Consider the following 17,459-nt stretch of genomic DNA (forward strand, 5'->3'; position numbering starts at 1 on the left):
CTCTTCCCCGTTGTTTGGTTTTATCATTTCCTTTTAGGTCGACCGACTACGGAACCACGTATGAGAAGCTGAATGAAAAGGTGGGGCTGAAAACGATACTGAGCTACCTGTACGTGAGTCCCAACAACAAGAGAAAGGTACGTACTCACATCTGGACACTCCACCAACGGTGTTTAGCAATTACATTTTTTCTTTTGTTTTTTATTGTTTTTCCTTCATTTTTATGTTTTCGTCTATTGTTTAAGATTGTGTTTATTGTACACGGCCATTGCCATTTTTACTGTCCATTGTTTATTTTTAGATTATTTATCATGTTTATTTCATTGTTTATTGTAATTTTCTTGTCTATTTTGTAGGTTATGTTTATATTTTTGCTTGGTTTACATTCATATATTTATTGTTATTATTTATCCTTAGGTTTATTGTACATGACCAATATTTTTACTGTTCATTGATTATTATTTATTTTTCAGATTTATCTCATTATTTATCGTTCATATTTTAGGTTAATTGTTCATTGCCATAAGTTTCTCGTTTATTTTTTGGGATCTTTTTGCGAGTTATTTCTTAACGTTTAGATTTATGTTCATCGTATATTGCCACATCTTTGTGTCCCCTGCAAATAATTGTGAATTTTGAAGTTTATTCCATATATTCACTTGACCCAATTACCTGGCATGACATCATTTATTGCGCCGCTAAAGATTCCCAAACATTCAGTTTTCACACTTTGAAAGCAGAGTTTACGCCAGCAAGGCCACCTCGCTGCATCTGCTGCTCCATATACGATGTACGTCTGCTCCCAATCGCTGAATTGCACATCGGAGCGGAAGCTGCCAGGGTGAGCACGTCACTCCCTCAACCCCCCCGTGCCCGCTGTCTGGTCTGATCTGCAGATCATGCTGCTGACCGACCCCGAGGTGGAGAGCAGCCTGCTCATTAGCCTGGACGAGGGCGCGTCCTACCGGAAGCACAGCTTAGGCTTCCACATCCTCAGCCTCCTCTTCCACCCCGAGCAGGAGGACTGGATCCTGGCCTACAGCCACGAGCAAAAGGTGACGCCGGGCCCCAGGGCGGGGCCGGAGCGGGCGGATAAGGCACACTGAGTGACGGTCCTCTGGGGGGTGGGGGGGTTTTCGTTTTATCAATCTTTTTTTTTTTGGGCGCCCTGCTGCAGAAATGGTCCGAGGCTCCTCAGAGTCAGAATTAGAATGTGAATCTGTTCATTCTGGCGTGCACTTTTTCATAGATGAGGAATTTGTCGCGGTAAAGATTGGTGCGATAATGAAAGGACGCTTGGCATAAAATGCTGAGTAGTCTGAGACAATAAGGCAAGAATGGCCAAACGTGCAGAAATTGGCAAGTATCAAAATTACCAATTCAAAACATCAAATTATTCTAAACACAAATGTTTAGAATATGCTGAAATCCATTCTATGCCCAGGATGAGTTAAGTTAAAAGTTAAAAGGCAAAGTGGCAGTATGATTTCTAGACTTAATAAATAATACAGAAATATATAAATACATGTAAATATAATGAGCCTGTGTATTGTGTCACTGTAGCCGTGGCCGAGGCAGCTAATCACCTGCCCCTCGCCCCCCACCCAGATAAGCCACAAGGTGCAGCCCTACACACACACACACACACACGCGCGCGCACACACACACACACACAACTTACAGACTCACCCTTGTACGCACATGAACTCTCCCCCGCAAAAAATCCACACAAATGGAACGCCACAGACACACCTGCGGGCGTGCAGACACACACACACACACACACACACACACATACACACGTTTCATTATCCTCAGCTAGAACCCCGCTGTCCGCTCTACTCAACACAACGGTCGTCAAATTCCAAATTCTCGCCGCCCGCTCCTGGAGGAAAAAACACCCCACAGTGAGGGGTTGAAAAGTGAGATAAATGGTACCGCAGGGGGAAGACGAGAGCTTGGTTCAGAGCCAACGACGGACTGGAAATAAAGATAGTCTGAAGAACTTTTGCCTGGGGGCCATGCTGTACTCTTTTTTTTTTTTTCTTTTTAAGTGACATCTGTTTTCTTTTATGTTTTTTCCCCCTTAGTGCCTGAGTGAAATTAATCGTCCTCCTTTACCACCACCACCCCCCGCCCCCACCCTCCAAAACCGTTAATTTATTGCCCGTCATATCTCTGGGTAAAAAAAAACAAAAAAAACCCTTCCACTTAGCCCTCGGATGAGACCAAATGTTGCCAGCAAGCCCGATAAAACTGGTGCGTGGCGGGCCAGCTAACACGGCGAGATGCCACATTTTGGAGTGTCTGGATTAAAGTCCGTCTCCGCAGCGAAGGCAGCCTGATTACATTATGCAAAAATTTAATAAATAAAAGATCACAGGCAGTAAAATGAGCGGTTTCATAACGCCAATTAGACAGACGGCCCGCTGCGCTACAGAAGACAGACACCTGAGAGAGGACATCAGACTGCTCCGTCGAGTCTCCGTTAAAACAATCTATTCCGTTTGATTTCGCATCGGAAGGTAAAAGCGCCGTCAGTTTTGCCGGATGTGTTCGGTGATTGTATAAACAATCGTTCAAGTTCACAATTTTTCAACCCAGGCCTTATTAAAATGCCGCTTTCCGTCATTTATAATTGTTCTTAATACACAGAACGATGCTTTAGTGTTGAGAAAGGCGGCGCTCGGCTGCGGCTGCTCGCCGTGCTTCCATGCAATCCAATGGGGCAAATGTCCAAGCCTTTAAAAAGGAATGTTACATCTCCCTTTTCCAAAATGGGAGGTGTTTCCATGTCGTCACTCAAAAGACAGCCACGAACCGCCCGTTTTGTCAGATGTTTGAGGGTTTTATTGACTCTTGGAGTTTCTCGGCACTGCTCTTTTGCCTACATCCACAATAACAAGACTGGAAACGGGAAGTTGCGACGCTTCCTACTGGTAACCCACTGTCGACAAATTGATTTAAAAACTGTTTTTTCCTTCTATTAACAGTGACGGGGTAGATAGGTTATGCTTGAGAGACCCCATCAAACATTATAAAACGTCAAATCATCAATGATGAATGACATCATAACTCAGTGGCTTTTGAACTGAGCTCCTCTCGAGGCTCAAATGATGATGATGAGAAATGATGTCACCTGCTATTTATGATGTCACTTACAGCAACAGTTCACTCGTTTTGGAGGGAAAATAAGTTGTGTGACGGGCAGGAAAGCGAAAATGAATTGAAACTGAAATAAATGATCATATTTACTTATAAATCATATTTTTTTTATATATTGTATTAATATGTGCCGTGGGGATGGGGAAACAGATTTATTTTGGAAAATAACAAAATTGTAAAAAGTGTTCTGTTCTACCTGTGATGCAACTTCCATGACTCTATAAACGGACATGAAAAAAAACAATAGTCCTTTGAAAAAGTTACAGAAACATACATATTATTCACTTTAAATACAATGTTCTCATAAAGTTTGTTAATAACGAACAACGAGCACCGGCAGCTTGGGAGAAGTGCCGGTGCTCAAGAACAAGTGACGGTACGGCAAAGAGTAAAAATCCAGAAGTGAGTGAGGACCGGCCCCGCTGGGTACTGGCCCCAGGTGAACACCGGCCCCAGCTGGGTACCGGCCCCCCGGTGAGTACCGGCCTCCCGGTGAGTACCGGCCCCAGCTGAGTACTGGCCCCCGGTGAGTGCCGGCTCCAGCTGAGTACAGGCCCCCGGTGAGTGCCGGCTCCACTTCAGCCACTTAGTGAGAGATAAGATAAGATGAGATAAACCTTTATTAGTCCCACAACGGGGAAATTGACATCGTTCCAGCAGCAGAAAATAGAGAGCATATCAAGGTACACGCTTTAAACAATACTTAAAAAAATAGAATTAAAGACTTTAGAAGGAAGAAAGAAGCTCATTAGTGAGCAGGGGCCGCTGTCACAGGCTGCCACTCGCGCGGCGCCATTTTGCCCAGGTAAGTCTAAGGCCTGGGTTGAAAACATATCCCATCCTTTAATTGTCACAGAAATGGAGTCCAGCTGATGAATATGCTGGGGTGTACTGACATCACGCCTTGACAGCCAGCGGCTGCTGTTCCTTCTTTTCTTCCAGCTTTACGTCTCTGTTGAATTCGGGAGAAGGTGGCAGTTGGTGCATGACGCCGTCGTCCCCAACAGATTCTACTGGTGAGATCAGTCAATCTTTTACAAGCGACCCTCTGCCAAACAGCCGCGCTCTTTATGGGATGGAATGAGACGCACGGCCACAATGTGTGAGAGTCCATTGGAAGGATGATAAATAATGGAGAGACATGAAATATTGAGGTTTTATCCTTGAAATCTGTGTATGCTCCATCATATCTGCTTTTATCTTCCACTGTAAATTGTATTGCAGTAAAGATACTGTCTATCTATCTATCTATCTATCTATCTATCTATCTATCTATCTATCTATCTATCTATCTATCTATCTATCTATCTATCTATCTGTCTGTCTGTCTGTCTGTCTGTCTGTCTGTCTGTCTATCTACCTATCTATCTATCTACCTATCTATCTATCTATCTACCTATCTATCTATCTATCTATCTATCTATCTATCTATCTATCTATCTATCTATCTATCTATCTATCTATGTCTGTCTGTCTGTCTGTCTGTCTGTCTGTCTGTCTGTCTATCTATCTATCTATCTATCTGTCTGTCTGTCTGTCTGTCTGTCTGTCTGTCTGTCTGTGTAAGAAACAATTCCCTCCTCTCTCTTCTCAAGGCTGCCGCTAATGTCTGTTTAACGTAATTTGCACCAGAGTAAAACTCGCTGTAAATACTCAAGAAGCTCAAGAAGATGAGAATCCCTGTGGTTCTGCAAAGTTATGGCTCAGATCTTCCTTTAATGTTTCCAAGTCGTCCGGCGGGAGTATTCTAATTGTTATTTACATTTCACTGCCACCCGCGGTGCCTTCATGTATATATGGACATCATTATATTCATACCAGCCCGACGCTGAATTTTGTCAGTGGGTTCGGGTTAGAAAAGTCCTCCACCATCAAGATGTCGATGTCGACTGTGAATCAGGCTTTTTAGGGGATGACGAGCTACAACCACGGCAGACGGGGAGCCGCGTGGGGGCAAGGTTAGGACGATTCTAAAGGCTGACATCATCAATCATTAGAACGTTAGGGTGGGGCCCAATGCGATGTCTTTTCATGGGGCCAGAAATCCCTCGCGCCGCCCCTGACGCCAGATAAGAAGCACGTAACCTTTTTTCCGTGCCTTGAATCACACCCCGCATGTGGGGATGCTATCTCAAAGAATCGACGTGCATAATTCCCACCACACGCCAAGGCGCCACTTGGAGACAGTTAACACCATTGAGCACCGGAGGTCTATTTAAGAACAAGACCTACCATTCGCCAGTAGAGTGGGAGACAGAGTTTGACAGAAAGCCCATTAAAAAGGATGGCACCGGGAGCCAATTACATAGTGCTGAGGGAAGCAGGACCCGGCGCTTTTTATGTCGTATAGTTCGCACACCGCCACGGTATCGAAGATGATGAAAAAAAAAAAAGGAAAAAGAAACGATCTTTGGACTGGATAGCGCCGTACAAGTGGCTCGCTCCTCTCACCCTGGGTTTAACTGCCACCATTAAAAGTCTTTCCCAGTGTACTAGTTTGTAACTTGCCAATAGTGTTGTTCATAATGCCTCCCTATCTAAATCACCAAAAAAAAAAAAAAGAGTCTTTTTCCGGTTCCCTCGGAATTCCCAACCGAACGCACCGTTCGATGTAGGAATTGACCAAATTTGTCCCGGAAAGCAAAGAAAAAGGTTCAATTCCCGCCGCTCCTGACCTATTTGCCTTGCTGCCGCAGGTCCAGACTGGGCTTAGACAAAGAACAAGGAGTGATCCACTTGGAGATCAGCGTGTCTGATGCGCGTGAGTACAAAACACATCGTTAAAATCCTAAAATCCACATCTATTCATGTCTTATGAATGTCTCATGTCTCGTGTGCGTTTTACTACTGTTGCGGGGGGACTCCCGCTTCACGCCCAAATTTGCAGCGTGAAAACTCCTCTCATACGGTTAAAGCGAATTCATTTTTTTGGCGGGCGAAGGGTTGGGCTTTGTGAAGGGCCAGCGGTGTTAACGCCGTGTCTCCTGGGACCGCAGCTCCTTTGGCTGTGAAAGACGGGTCTTCTCCCTCCCTCCCAAAATGCGCCTCCGCTGATTGTCCATTCATTGTCATGTGATGATTACTCTCCACGTGTTCAGTTTGTTCTAGGTCGCACCTACCGTGCGACTACCCCATGATAGGTGGGAGCAAACTTGTCGGAGCATTTTTCCTTTTTCCGCACCGCCGGGAGACCCCCCCCCCCCCCTTCCCGCGAAAACGCTGCACAGGAGCGGGCCCGCGAGTCGTGAATACAAGTCTCACAGGAATCATTTCATTCTGTGGAAAAAAAATTTTTTTGGCAAGAAGTGTAAATCAGTCACATTCAGGATGCTTTGCCAAAAGCCTCGAGCGCTCTTGCTTTGGACTTTAATTTAGTCCTCAGTAAAGATTTTCATTTTTCCTCTGAGAGACATACGTGCCCAGTCTTTTGCCCGAGCGTCTCGCGATCCATTTAAAATTTGGCCGCCGCGGACAAATCGTTCGCGACATCATTACAACCATTAGTGTGGCGTAAAAATAAGCACAGTTCCGTGGGTTTGTCGAACTCAAGTAACCTGGCTGCATTGTGGTGAACTCCTTTTGGCAATAAAGAACGGCCATTTCACTCCAAGTAACTTAAGTAAGTGTTTTTTCTCGCAAATTATTTGGAGAACCACCCCGACTCACGCTCGAAGGACAGATTTATCTATTTTCATCCCCCGTCTTTTCACCGCAGGATCGCAATACATAACGTGCAAGCTGCAGAACTGCTCGGACGCGAACAAAGGCAAGCCTTTCCCGGGGTTCATCGTCCCCGATTCCCTGGTGGTTCAGGATCAGTACGTTTTCATCCAGGTGGGTTTTTTTTTTTTTTTTTTTTAACTGTCAAGGTCTGTCTTCATTCAATTACAGTTAAACGCCATGAAACTGCCGCGGCGGAATCGCGGCTTCGGGCGCGTTGCCTTTCCCCTCCCTCAGCTAATGGGGGTGATACCAACCGAGGCGTGTCCTCGTATTGGAACGCGTAACGTCCTTATGCGCTGTGTTTACTGCTAATCTGGCAACCCCTGTTTAATGAGGCGGATAAACATTTGTGCATAAATGAATTTTTTATTGCTTTCCTAGGTGCTAATGGGTGGTCAATCCGTCCATTATGTGTCCTATAAAAGAAATCCTTTCTATCCGATGAAGCTTCCTAAGTACACTCTACCAAAGGTGAGTTATTTTACAGTGTTGTTGTATTGAACGTGTTAACGGGAACATGGGTCAAACGAAGTGCAGCGTCTGTAATTAATGACGAATTTGAGTATGGCTCCGTTGATAGGGAATAGTCATTTCCAATTGGACAGGCCTGACCTCCCATAAAATAACTTCAATAAATACTCCTTGAACTGAGGTACTTCTGTGAAACTTAGAATTGAAAATCCGGTTCTCTCTAACTATAGACCCTTACGGTGCAGTTTAGTCATTTGAAATCCAATTGGTTTTTAGCATATATTTACATTCTGTTATTAAATGAGAAATTGACCTCTCTGCCATCTGCCTGTATGTATTTTATCTAATTGGATTTTATGTTGCATCAGAAAACCAGGACTTATATTCAAAGCTATGTTTAAATGAATAATTGAATGAAAAAAAAAAAGATAGTGATTCCCCAAATTTCCAACTGACCACAGCTTTCCGGGTTCAATATATTTAAAGGACTTGCAGATAATCAGCACGGACGACAACCAGGTGGTGGCGGCCATTCAGGACTGGCACCAAAACGACTCTTACAACCTGTACATGTCTGAGTCCGGGGGCCTGTTCTTCACGCTGGTGCTTGAGAACGTGGTGAGCAGCGGGGGGCCCGAGGGAAACATCATGATCGACCTCTACGAGGTAAGTGGCGCTGCTCCATGTCAGTGGGTGTGTGGGTTACATTTTCATACAAAAGGAATTTGTCGGGCTAAGGATTGGTGTAACAACAGCAAAAATAAAGCAATAAATAATATATTATAAAACCGTCTTAAAAAAATATACAAAAGTGTACAGAATGTACAAAATGTGATTCTTTGCACAGAATAGATTAAATTAAAAGCCTGTGGCAGGGGCGGAGTGGCAGCATTGTTGGTAGTATTGGTTGTGGTTATAAATATTAATATAGACATAGATGGAATATTCTGCACGGGATGAACATTAATGATATACAGTTATACAGGGCATGGATAACAATGGATGATTAGTTATACATTATTGCTATGTTAATACTTTAAGTATTAGTCTAATAATAAGTCTAATATTAGACTCCCTAAAGTCTTAAGTTATTCCAAGGTATTCAACTTTTTTTTCGTACGAATAATTTATACTTACACTGGCAGGGGTTCCCTATACATGTAAAGCCACTATTAAGGTAAACACTAGTGTTATTTATGAGTGTATTTAATTTTTTTTTTTCAATTTTCCATTCATCGCCGACTTGATGAAAGAGCTGCAACATGTCTGGCGGCGGCACTTTATGGCTCCCTGTTCCTGGGACCCGGTTGTAAATCTCGGCCACGGTTCTGCGGCCGTCCCGCTTTATGGGAGCCGTAAAAAGTTAACAAACAAAACAACATTAAAAAAAAACAAAAAAAAAAACAAACAGACAAAAAAACAAAAAAAAACAACAACCCTTGGAAGTGAGCCATTTTTTGGAGACTCCGCTTGCATGTCAGCTGCGGCTGGCTGCTTCCACTGCGCATCGTCCGAGAAGTCTCACCTCCAGGAAAGGATGGCGCTTCAGTGCACTCTGCTCTGAAAGCATCCGTCTGCCTCCCGACGATTCCTCTCTCTCTCTCTCTCCCTCTCTCTCTATCCCTCTCCCTCTCTCTCTCTCTCTCTCCCTCTCCCTCGCCCTCTCTCTCTCGCTCTATCCCTCTCTCTCCCTATCTTTCTCTCTCTCTTTCTCTCTCTCTCTCTTTCTCTCTCCCTCTCTCTCTCTCTCTCTCTCTCTCTCTCCCTCTCTCTCTCTCTTTCTCTCTCTCTCTCTCTCTCTCTCTCTCTCCCTCTCTCTCTCCCTCTCCCTGGCAACATTACGGTGACCTGAACTAAAACATTTAGCAGCCACTCCGAGGCCACCGGGCGCTCCCGCAGCGTCTGCCCCACCGGCTCCGCCTCATCCCCGCCGCCCGCCGGCGGCCCGCCCTCGCTCCTGCAGCCAAACATGTTCACGTCGACAGGCTCTTGCCGGCTCCGGTGTGGATCATGCTCGGCCGCGCCCGGCAGTGTCACACCGAGGCGGTCGCGCGGGCGAAACAACCGCCCGGGCGGGCCGAGCGACCCCACGCTGAACGCCTCCCCCCTGCGCACCGCATGACACTCACCAGGCCCCCGGGCCATGGCCCCGAGGCCGACGTCGCCGCCCGCCCGGTCCCAAATACGCACACCGGACGTCTCAGGGAGGCGTTCGGTGTTGTTTTGATTCCGCAGAGCCCGACAGACGGTCAAAAATAGCGCTCCGTGTCAGAGAGGAAAAAATAAAAAAACGTAGCCCACTACAGACATCTCTCCCTTTTATAACAAAACCCTCAGCTTTCTGTTTGAATAATTTATTTATTATGTGGGAATAGCGGAACAGTCGAGCCCCCTTCTCCTCCTCCTCCTCCTCCTACTCCTCTCTCCTCCCACACACACACACACACTCACACACACACACACACACACACACACACGACGCACACACCCATACACACACTATTGTTTTTCTCTCCTCTCTCATGTCTACAGGTAGCTGGCTTTAAAGGGTTATTCCTGTCAAATAAAGTCGTGGAGAACCAAGTGAGAACGTACATCACGTACAACAAGGGAAGAGACTGGCGCCTGCTGCGGGCTCCCGAAACGGATCTGCGGGGAAACAAGGTCTACTGCGAGCAGGCAAGTGGGCCGCTGACACCGTGGGTTGATTCCACGCAGGCTGTCTCAATATTAGGAACTGCGAAAAAAAAACAACCCACCATATCCCCGGTTGTATCATTTTTGACGTTTCTTTACAAAAACATGGGCCGCGCTGTAGTCGGATGTCAATCATGGAAAAGTATATTTTCTGCAAACAATAGTTTTCCTTTGATATAACTTTATTTATTTTTTTACATGGTGGGTTACTGTATACTGCCTAATCCGCTGTGCCACGTGAGTCAAACATGAGCAGGGCAATATTGAGAAAATCGAATCTAGAACGTTTTTTTTTTACAAGTACCTCAATATCGTTAATCTCATGATATTTTGGAGATGGCTATCGGTGCACTCATAAAGTATTTTCACACGAGAATAATTGAGAAACAATAATAAGTCAATGTGAAATATGAGAGAGCAGGTGGAATGGTAATAAATTGTGTTCCTTTACTGTAATGCAACTTTAAAGATAACATTTTACTATATCACAATATTACGAGAACCAACATCCTAGTTGATATCTAGAATCATGTTATTGACATTATAACTATGTATCACCCAGCCCTGCTTTGTAGTATACCATATACTCCCTAATCTGCTAAGCAGAGAGAGCAAAACCTCTAAAAACCGGAACTTCTTGGTTCCAGGAATGTTTGTCAAGGAACTAAAAGTTCCTTCAGCCCGTTGCTGTCTGGGTTTCCACCAAAATTAGGATGAAAAGGTGACAGCTTTGAAACAGAGATTTTAAAATAGAGACCAATAAAGGGAACCTGGAGCCACCACAACGAAGGCCAGCTGCTGAAAATCCCCCGCGCGGACCTTTTTTTCGGGTAAATGCGATACCGCAAGCCTGGCGGAAACGAACCTTCACTTTGGGCGGAAACGCGGTGGGCCGATGATGATGTGCCGAAGTGCAAGAACAAAAAACGAACTCTGCATGCAGTCAGTTTGTGGCTGCAGATTTTTTTTTTAAATGGTGGCTGAAATAAAATGCTGCGACTACTCGACCAATCAGAGATGTTCAGCGCTGCAAGCCCCACCCCCGAAGTTCCTGTACTTTTTGAAAAGTCGCCCCGAGCAGGGACTTTTTGGTCCCTGAAATAATGTCCCCGGAACTTAATTTAGACCTCGGTCCCTGCGGTGGACCACGCTGAGTTCTTCCAAAAGTTCAGAGTCCCCGGGGAAAGTTCCTGCGATGGAAACGTAATAAGCAGGATAATGTGCAGCCAGGTCATTATCACAAAATAACCCCCTTCAAAGTGATTCCAAGTCATTGGCTATTGACCAATCAGAATCCTGTATCCCACAGAACTGTGGAATAAAATGAAAATATCGCCCTGGCCCGCTTTGTGGTTTACTGTATCCCAGCTCAACAATAAAAGCCACTAAAAACACAAAGTCATCATAATATTTGACAAATAATTCATATTCTCCCCATCATAGTCATCATCATTGGTCCTGTCTTTCAGCTTTATTGCTCGCTGCATCTGCACCTCCACGTGTCGGAGAACCCTTACACGTCGGGGAACATCGTGAGCAAAGACTCGGCTCCAGGAATCATCATCGCGTCGGGTAAGGAAGTAAATGTTTTAATCGGTGCGCTTCAATTCTTCGTCAACCCTCAGTCCAACGGAGATGCCCGCGGGGGCCTCGTTTCCACCTCGGATTTCCCGATGATTGCCCGTTGTTCCCCTGCACCGTCGCTTCCGTGCGCAGTGAAAATCCATGGGTCGCGCCTTGGTCTCTGCACTGTAGCGGGAATGTTTTTTTTTTTTAATTATTATTATTATTGTCTTTCTGCTGTATCGACGCCGTGCAATTAATAACCCCTTGATTCCCCAGTGCTGGAAAAGACAACAAAAAGAGGCATTTTCACTATAACATTGCCACGATTTTTTCTTCCCGAAGAAAAACAAGCGCAAGAAAAACACCATTAAAACAAGCGGATTATTCAGATGAATATACGGTATAATCGGTATAAAAATACAGTGTCGTCTCACTTCTCAGGTGTGATTGGACCTGAACTGACCAGCAACAACGTCAGCGTTTTCATCACCTCCGATGCTGGGAACACATGGAGAGAGGTACAGTAGGAGTTCCAGGCATCGACGTTTCTGAACCGTCAGAAGAAAAAAAATATATAAATAAAAGGAGAAATATAAAAAAACTTCAAAGAGGGCGGGCGCATCAGATTTTTTTTTGTTTTTTTTTTTCATCCCAAGCCGTAGGATTCCATAAATCTGCAAAGACAAAAATCGAGTGATGAAACACTGACGACAGACAGAGTTTCATCACTTGGTGTAAATGCATGCCCTGTGATGTCGTTCCGACAGTCGTTGAGTTCTTTTTTTTTTAGTTGTTGATTTGTTTAGAAATCTAGAGCAAGCTGTTATTATAGACACTGTGTGTGGAGAAAGTTTTACCGTTATTTTCATAAATATGATTTATGTTTGGATAGACAAACATATTTAATGATAGGAGAGATGGAATGAGTTGTTTGCTTTTAATACTTATTTATTCATAGGCCTTGTCAGACGTTCATTCCAAAACTAACTAATTAAATTTACAGCCACTGAAATAAATTTGAAGATTCGATTTTTTATAAAATTTAAATCTAAAGTAATTTCAAGTTATTTAATTTAATTTAATTTATTTACATTTTTCCTTCCTGTTCTGTGCATTATTCTTCTGTCAAATCAAGTCAAGTCACACTTTATTTATGAAGCGCATTTCATACCAGGGCAACACAATGCGCTTCACAAAGAAATACAATCAAAGAAAGGACATTGTTGTCAGCTGGTCATTTCAAAAGAATGCCCCTGAAACAAAAGCAACAACAAAAGCAGCAGCAACAACAGCAGCAACAACAACAAAAAAAACATCAAAAACAACAACAAAAACAACTACAACTACAACACCACTAGCAACAACAGCAGTGGCAACAACAGAAACAACAACAAAAATAACAACAACTACAACTACAACAGCCGTAGCAACAACAGAAACAACAACAGCAGCAATAACAGCAGCAGCAGCAGCAACAGAAACAACAACAGCATGAGCATGATTCGAGGCGGGAAAAATCCGGGTTTGGGAAAGTAAAACTCCACCCCAGGATTTTGAGTCAACCATGCGGATTTGCTTACAAACATCAACCCAGAGGAGCTGAATCAGTGCCTGGGCTGGAGCAAAGACATGGCAGGATTTTCTACTTCCTGAACCTGGGATTTCCAGCAAAAGAAGTATAGTAGTGCGGAAGCGATTTCCGTTGTGTTCGCGTCAACCTCGAGTGACGAGTTTGCGGACCGAACAAGATAATATTTAAAGAGGACCTATTATGCAAAACTCACTTTTTCAGTGCATGTGGAGTGTGGACGGACATTTGCGACCCTGCTGGGAAAACTAACGCACAAACTGTGAAATAAGAGAAACCCAGTCAGTTTGTTGTGAGCTGCCTCTTTCAGTAAAACACGGCCTCAGGCGAGCTGCTGAGACACATTTGAATTAGAACCAACCTCAGTCTGAGCACCTCCACCCACGCCTGGAGCGCGACCGGCACCGCCCGCCTGGGAGCTCAGAGCCGAGCATGGGAACTGCTCTGTTGGCTGCGGAGACCAGCACAAATTGTTTAAAAGAAAGAGGAATTAATACCAACTGTCCGTGACAAAACTGCAGACGATGGAAATCTCAGTATTTAAATAATGATTCCGCTGTGTGTATCTTTCTTTCTGTGTGTGTGTGTGTGTGTGTGTGTGTGTCTGTGTGTGTGTGTCTGTGTCTGTGTGTGTGTGTCTGTGTTTGTGTGTGTGCGTGTTACGCACATTTTAGTATTTTTAGTATTTTTAGATTTTACAGAGCTTATTGTGCATGAGACTGTGTGTCATGACATTTCACTGCATATATGTATGACCGTATGTATTTGTATGTGACAAATAATCTCTTGAACTTGTAGATCTAACTTGAGCCACTGGATTGCTTATTTCTCGCCTCAAATTTGTTCCGAAACAGATTTTGGCGGAACGATGAGGTGAAATCAGTGAACGTTTACAGAGTAAATAAAACAGAGCCAGGAGTGAAGCTCGAAACCCCATTGGCTTAGAATTAGCAGCTTGGCTGCTCATTTACAATTAAAGCTACACACACAGAAAACAGCCTGTTGTGGAACTCGGTATAGAGGCATGTTGGAATGGCTGGAATGCATAATCGGAGAGGTATTTTCACGCAACAAAAACTTCAAAAAGATGTTTTCTGGAGACTAAGAGACTTATTAACGTATTAACTTGCGTAAGAAGGAGCATAATAGGTCCTCTTTATGCCATGTCCTGGAAAACAGCCTCCACCTTTCCCACCGGCAGGTTTTCGAGGAGGAGTACAGCGTGCTGTTCCTGAACCAGGGAGGAGCTCTGGTGGCCATCCGACACACCCCCCTGCCCATCAGACACGTGTGGTACGTCCCCCCTCCCCCCGCTTTCCCTCTCAAACCAGGCCTCTTTTCTTTCCCTTTGTTTCGACCTCTCCCTCCATATAACCTCCTTCCCCCCCCCCCCCCCCCCAGGCTGAGTTTTGACGAGGGCAAATACTGGGAACAGTACAGCTTCACCTCGTCCCCGCTCTACGTGGATGGGGTGCTGGGGGAGCCCGGGGAGGACACCCTGATCATGACGTGAGGCGGCGGAGAAAATACTTTTTTTTTTTGCTCTCCGGGTTTGAATGCCCCCCCTGAAATGTCCGCGCGTTGATTGTACTCCCCGAAAATAAAGTGTGGCTTGTCTCCCCGTGCAGCATATTCGGCCATTTCAGCCATCGTTCCGAGTGGCAGCTGGTTAAAATCGACTTCAGGGCTTTCTTTGCGCGGCGTTGCGGGCCGGACGATTACCAGACGTGGCAGTTGGAAAACGAGGTGAGACAACGGGGAAGAGTCGACGTCGCCTTTGAGCGAGCGGAGCTAAGGTTGGGATCGGAAGTAGGCGTCGGCTTTCACACACATCTTACCTGACGATCTCCTGTTATTTATCACCCGGGGTGGGGGGGGGTCATAAATAATGGTTTATCGCAGGGCGAGGTCTGCATCATGGGCGTGAAGAGAACCTTCCAGAAGCTGAAAGCCAACGCCCAGTGCATCAAGACCCGGGAGCAGCAGATATCTCAGAAGTCCCATCCCTGCCCGTGCACCGAGGCCGACTTCGAATGGTGAGCCGCACTGTCATGAATCGCCATTGGCAAAATATTTTATTTTTAAATATAATAATAATAATAATAATAATGATAATAATAATAATAATAACAATAATATGCTAATAACAATAATAATAATAATATAATAATATGATGATCATAATATTAAAAATATAATAATAATAAAAATATAATAATAATAATAATAATAATATAATCATAATAATAATAATACAAATATAATAATAATAATACAATAATAATAATAATAATAATAATAATAATAATAATAATAATAATAATAATAGAATACCGCCTAAAATCGAAATGCTTTTCACGTACTTTTCACCACCAAATTAATAGATAATGAAAATTCAGTCTTGTGTTGCAAGATCAAAATTGCCTAGACTTTGCTAATTCCTCTAATTCCAACCAGTTCCTACCAGAATGGCAGCTCTGTGTTCATCACATCGAGCTCAGGTTTTACATTGAGAGTGAGAACTATTAGTAGTGTTGAAAGGTTCGACCCTTTTAGAGATTCGGTTCTTGACGAGTCACTCAGTAAAGAGAACAGAATGGTTGATTCAGTTTGTGTAGTGCAGTACTAATATTAATTATGCCAAATGCCCAGAATTATTTTCCCCTTGGACTTTAATTTGGTCCGCGTTAATTATTTTCAGTTTGGCTCGCCGACTCATTTGCCGGGGTGACTCCAGCCTCCCGAGTCATTTCAAGGATTTGTTTGCGACTATGGAATCATTTTTCCAGTCTTGCATCACTAACTACTAGAAGGGGGAGAAAACAAGCACAGTTCTACATGTTTGTGGGGTTCTTAGTTGTTTAGGATGTGGTGAAGCGGCGTGGGATTGTTTCATTGTGAAACGTGTGCCGTGGTGGAAAAACATTTGGGAAACTGTCGTATCACGAACGACGTCTGCCCTTCAAAGCGCCCATGACGTGAACATTACATTGTTTTTGTTCTCACGCTTGATTTGGAAGAAAATTTCAACATCATGTGAGCTGAACGCACTGCTGTGCTAACGAGCCGCCCGTCGACAAAAACACTAAATGAATCCTAACGAATTCCAGGCACCGGGGCGGTGGAAACGTTTCATTCTCATCTTCGATAAACAACAATTAGTGTCTGAGCAGCGGGCGCGGCGCGCGTGCCGCGCGGCTAATCACCGTCAAGTGTTTATTAATTCCCCCCACCGCCAACTCCCTCCAGCGACTACGGCTTTGAGCGGCAGGGCGATGGAAGCTGCGCTCCCGCCTTCTGGTTCGTCCCGGCGGCGGCGGCGTCCAGAGACTGCGTGGCGGGCGACACTTTCCTCAACACCACCGGGTGCGTCCGCCGCCTTTATCCCTGTTGACACGCGAGAGAGGGAGCGAAATCTCAGCCGCCTTGATGAGAATCCCAGCCTCTATTGTGTGTGTGCGTGCGTGTGTGTGTGTGTGTGTGTGTGTGTGTGTGTGTGTGTGTGTGTGTGTGTGTGTGTGTGTGTGTGTGTGGAGAAACGGTTTGGCACATTGCATTAATCATGGCCGATCCCTGAGTATTCACAAAAACAACGATGTCAAAGGTGTCAAAATGTGCTGCTGGATTTATTATTCAGGAGCTGAAGTGAATGTATTTTTCTCCATGTTATGGGGAGTGCAGATGTACTCAGAAGTAATCTGTATTTTTGGGACGTTTTCTTGAGTTTGTCAGGATCAAATATATCTTCTCGTGTGCGTGCGTGCGTGCGTGCGTGCGTGTGTGTGTGTGTGTGTGTGTGTGTGTGCGTGCGTGCGCTGCAGCTACCGCAGGGCTCTGTCCAACAACTGCACCGCGGAAACCCCGTCAAGGTACGGCGCCCGGCGGCAGAGGTGTCCGAGCCGGGCCCCCAGGGGCCTGCAGCTCCTCACCAGGGAGGGAACGCTGGTGGCCACGCTGGAGAGGAACGTCACCTTCCTGGTCTTCCTGGAAGAGGTGCTCGCTTTTACTGACGGGCTCAGGTTTAGGTGCCAGGATATGCTTCATTTAAAGTGGTTATCCAGAAGGTTGTCTCTGTTGGGCGGATTATGTTACAAGTCCGTTCGTCACCTTTTTAGAAAGTTTGACATCTTCTGATCAGTTGATTTTGGGATTTTTTTCATGGTCCCTTGAGGTGGTATATGGATACTTTTTTGCTCTTCTTTTTTGTGAATGTTCCATCTCAATCCATATCGAGAGTTTACTGACCACG

General features: G+C 44.8%; 1 protein-coding gene across 1 annotated transcript in view; it reads left to right on the forward strand.

Annotated features, from left to right (window-relative positions):
- LOC307242112 (VPS10 domain-containing receptor SorCS1-like) overlaps nucleotides 1-17,459 on the forward strand; it is a gene marked incomplete at both ends in the record, with an annotated part of 37,794 nt that overhangs the window by 10,578 nt on the left and 9,757 nt on the right. The window contains 16 exons of the mRNA XM_080016446.1: nucleotides 38-137; nucleotides 897-1,055; nucleotides 4,108-4,181; nucleotides 5,862-5,926; nucleotides 6,881-6,999; nucleotides 7,270-7,359; nucleotides 7,846-8,025; nucleotides 9,892-10,038; nucleotides 11,526-11,628; nucleotides 12,064-12,140; nucleotides 14,412-14,503; nucleotides 14,612-14,719; nucleotides 14,839-14,956; nucleotides 15,113-15,246; nucleotides 16,460-16,576; nucleotides 17,032-17,203. Of these exons, the coding sequence (XP_079872572.1) occupies nucleotides 38-137; nucleotides 897-1,055; nucleotides 4,108-4,181; nucleotides 5,862-5,926; nucleotides 6,881-6,999; nucleotides 7,270-7,359; nucleotides 7,846-8,025; nucleotides 9,892-10,038; nucleotides 11,526-11,628; nucleotides 12,064-12,140; nucleotides 14,412-14,503; nucleotides 14,612-14,719; nucleotides 14,839-14,956; nucleotides 15,113-15,246; nucleotides 16,460-16,576; nucleotides 17,032-17,203 (1,855 nt within the window). The remainder of the gene's footprint in view (nucleotides 1-37; nucleotides 138-896; nucleotides 1,056-4,107; nucleotides 4,182-5,861; nucleotides 5,927-6,880; nucleotides 7,000-7,269; nucleotides 7,360-7,845; nucleotides 8,026-9,891; nucleotides 10,039-11,525; nucleotides 11,629-12,063; nucleotides 12,141-14,411; nucleotides 14,504-14,611; nucleotides 14,720-14,838; nucleotides 14,957-15,112; nucleotides 15,247-16,459; nucleotides 16,577-17,031; nucleotides 17,204-17,459) is intronic.

This window comes from Zeus faber, assembly GCF_960531495.2.
Source record: "Zeus faber genome assembly, chromosome: 16".
Lineage (NCBI taxonomy): Eukaryota > Metazoa > Chordata > Actinopteri > Zeiformes > Zeidae > Zeus > Zeus faber.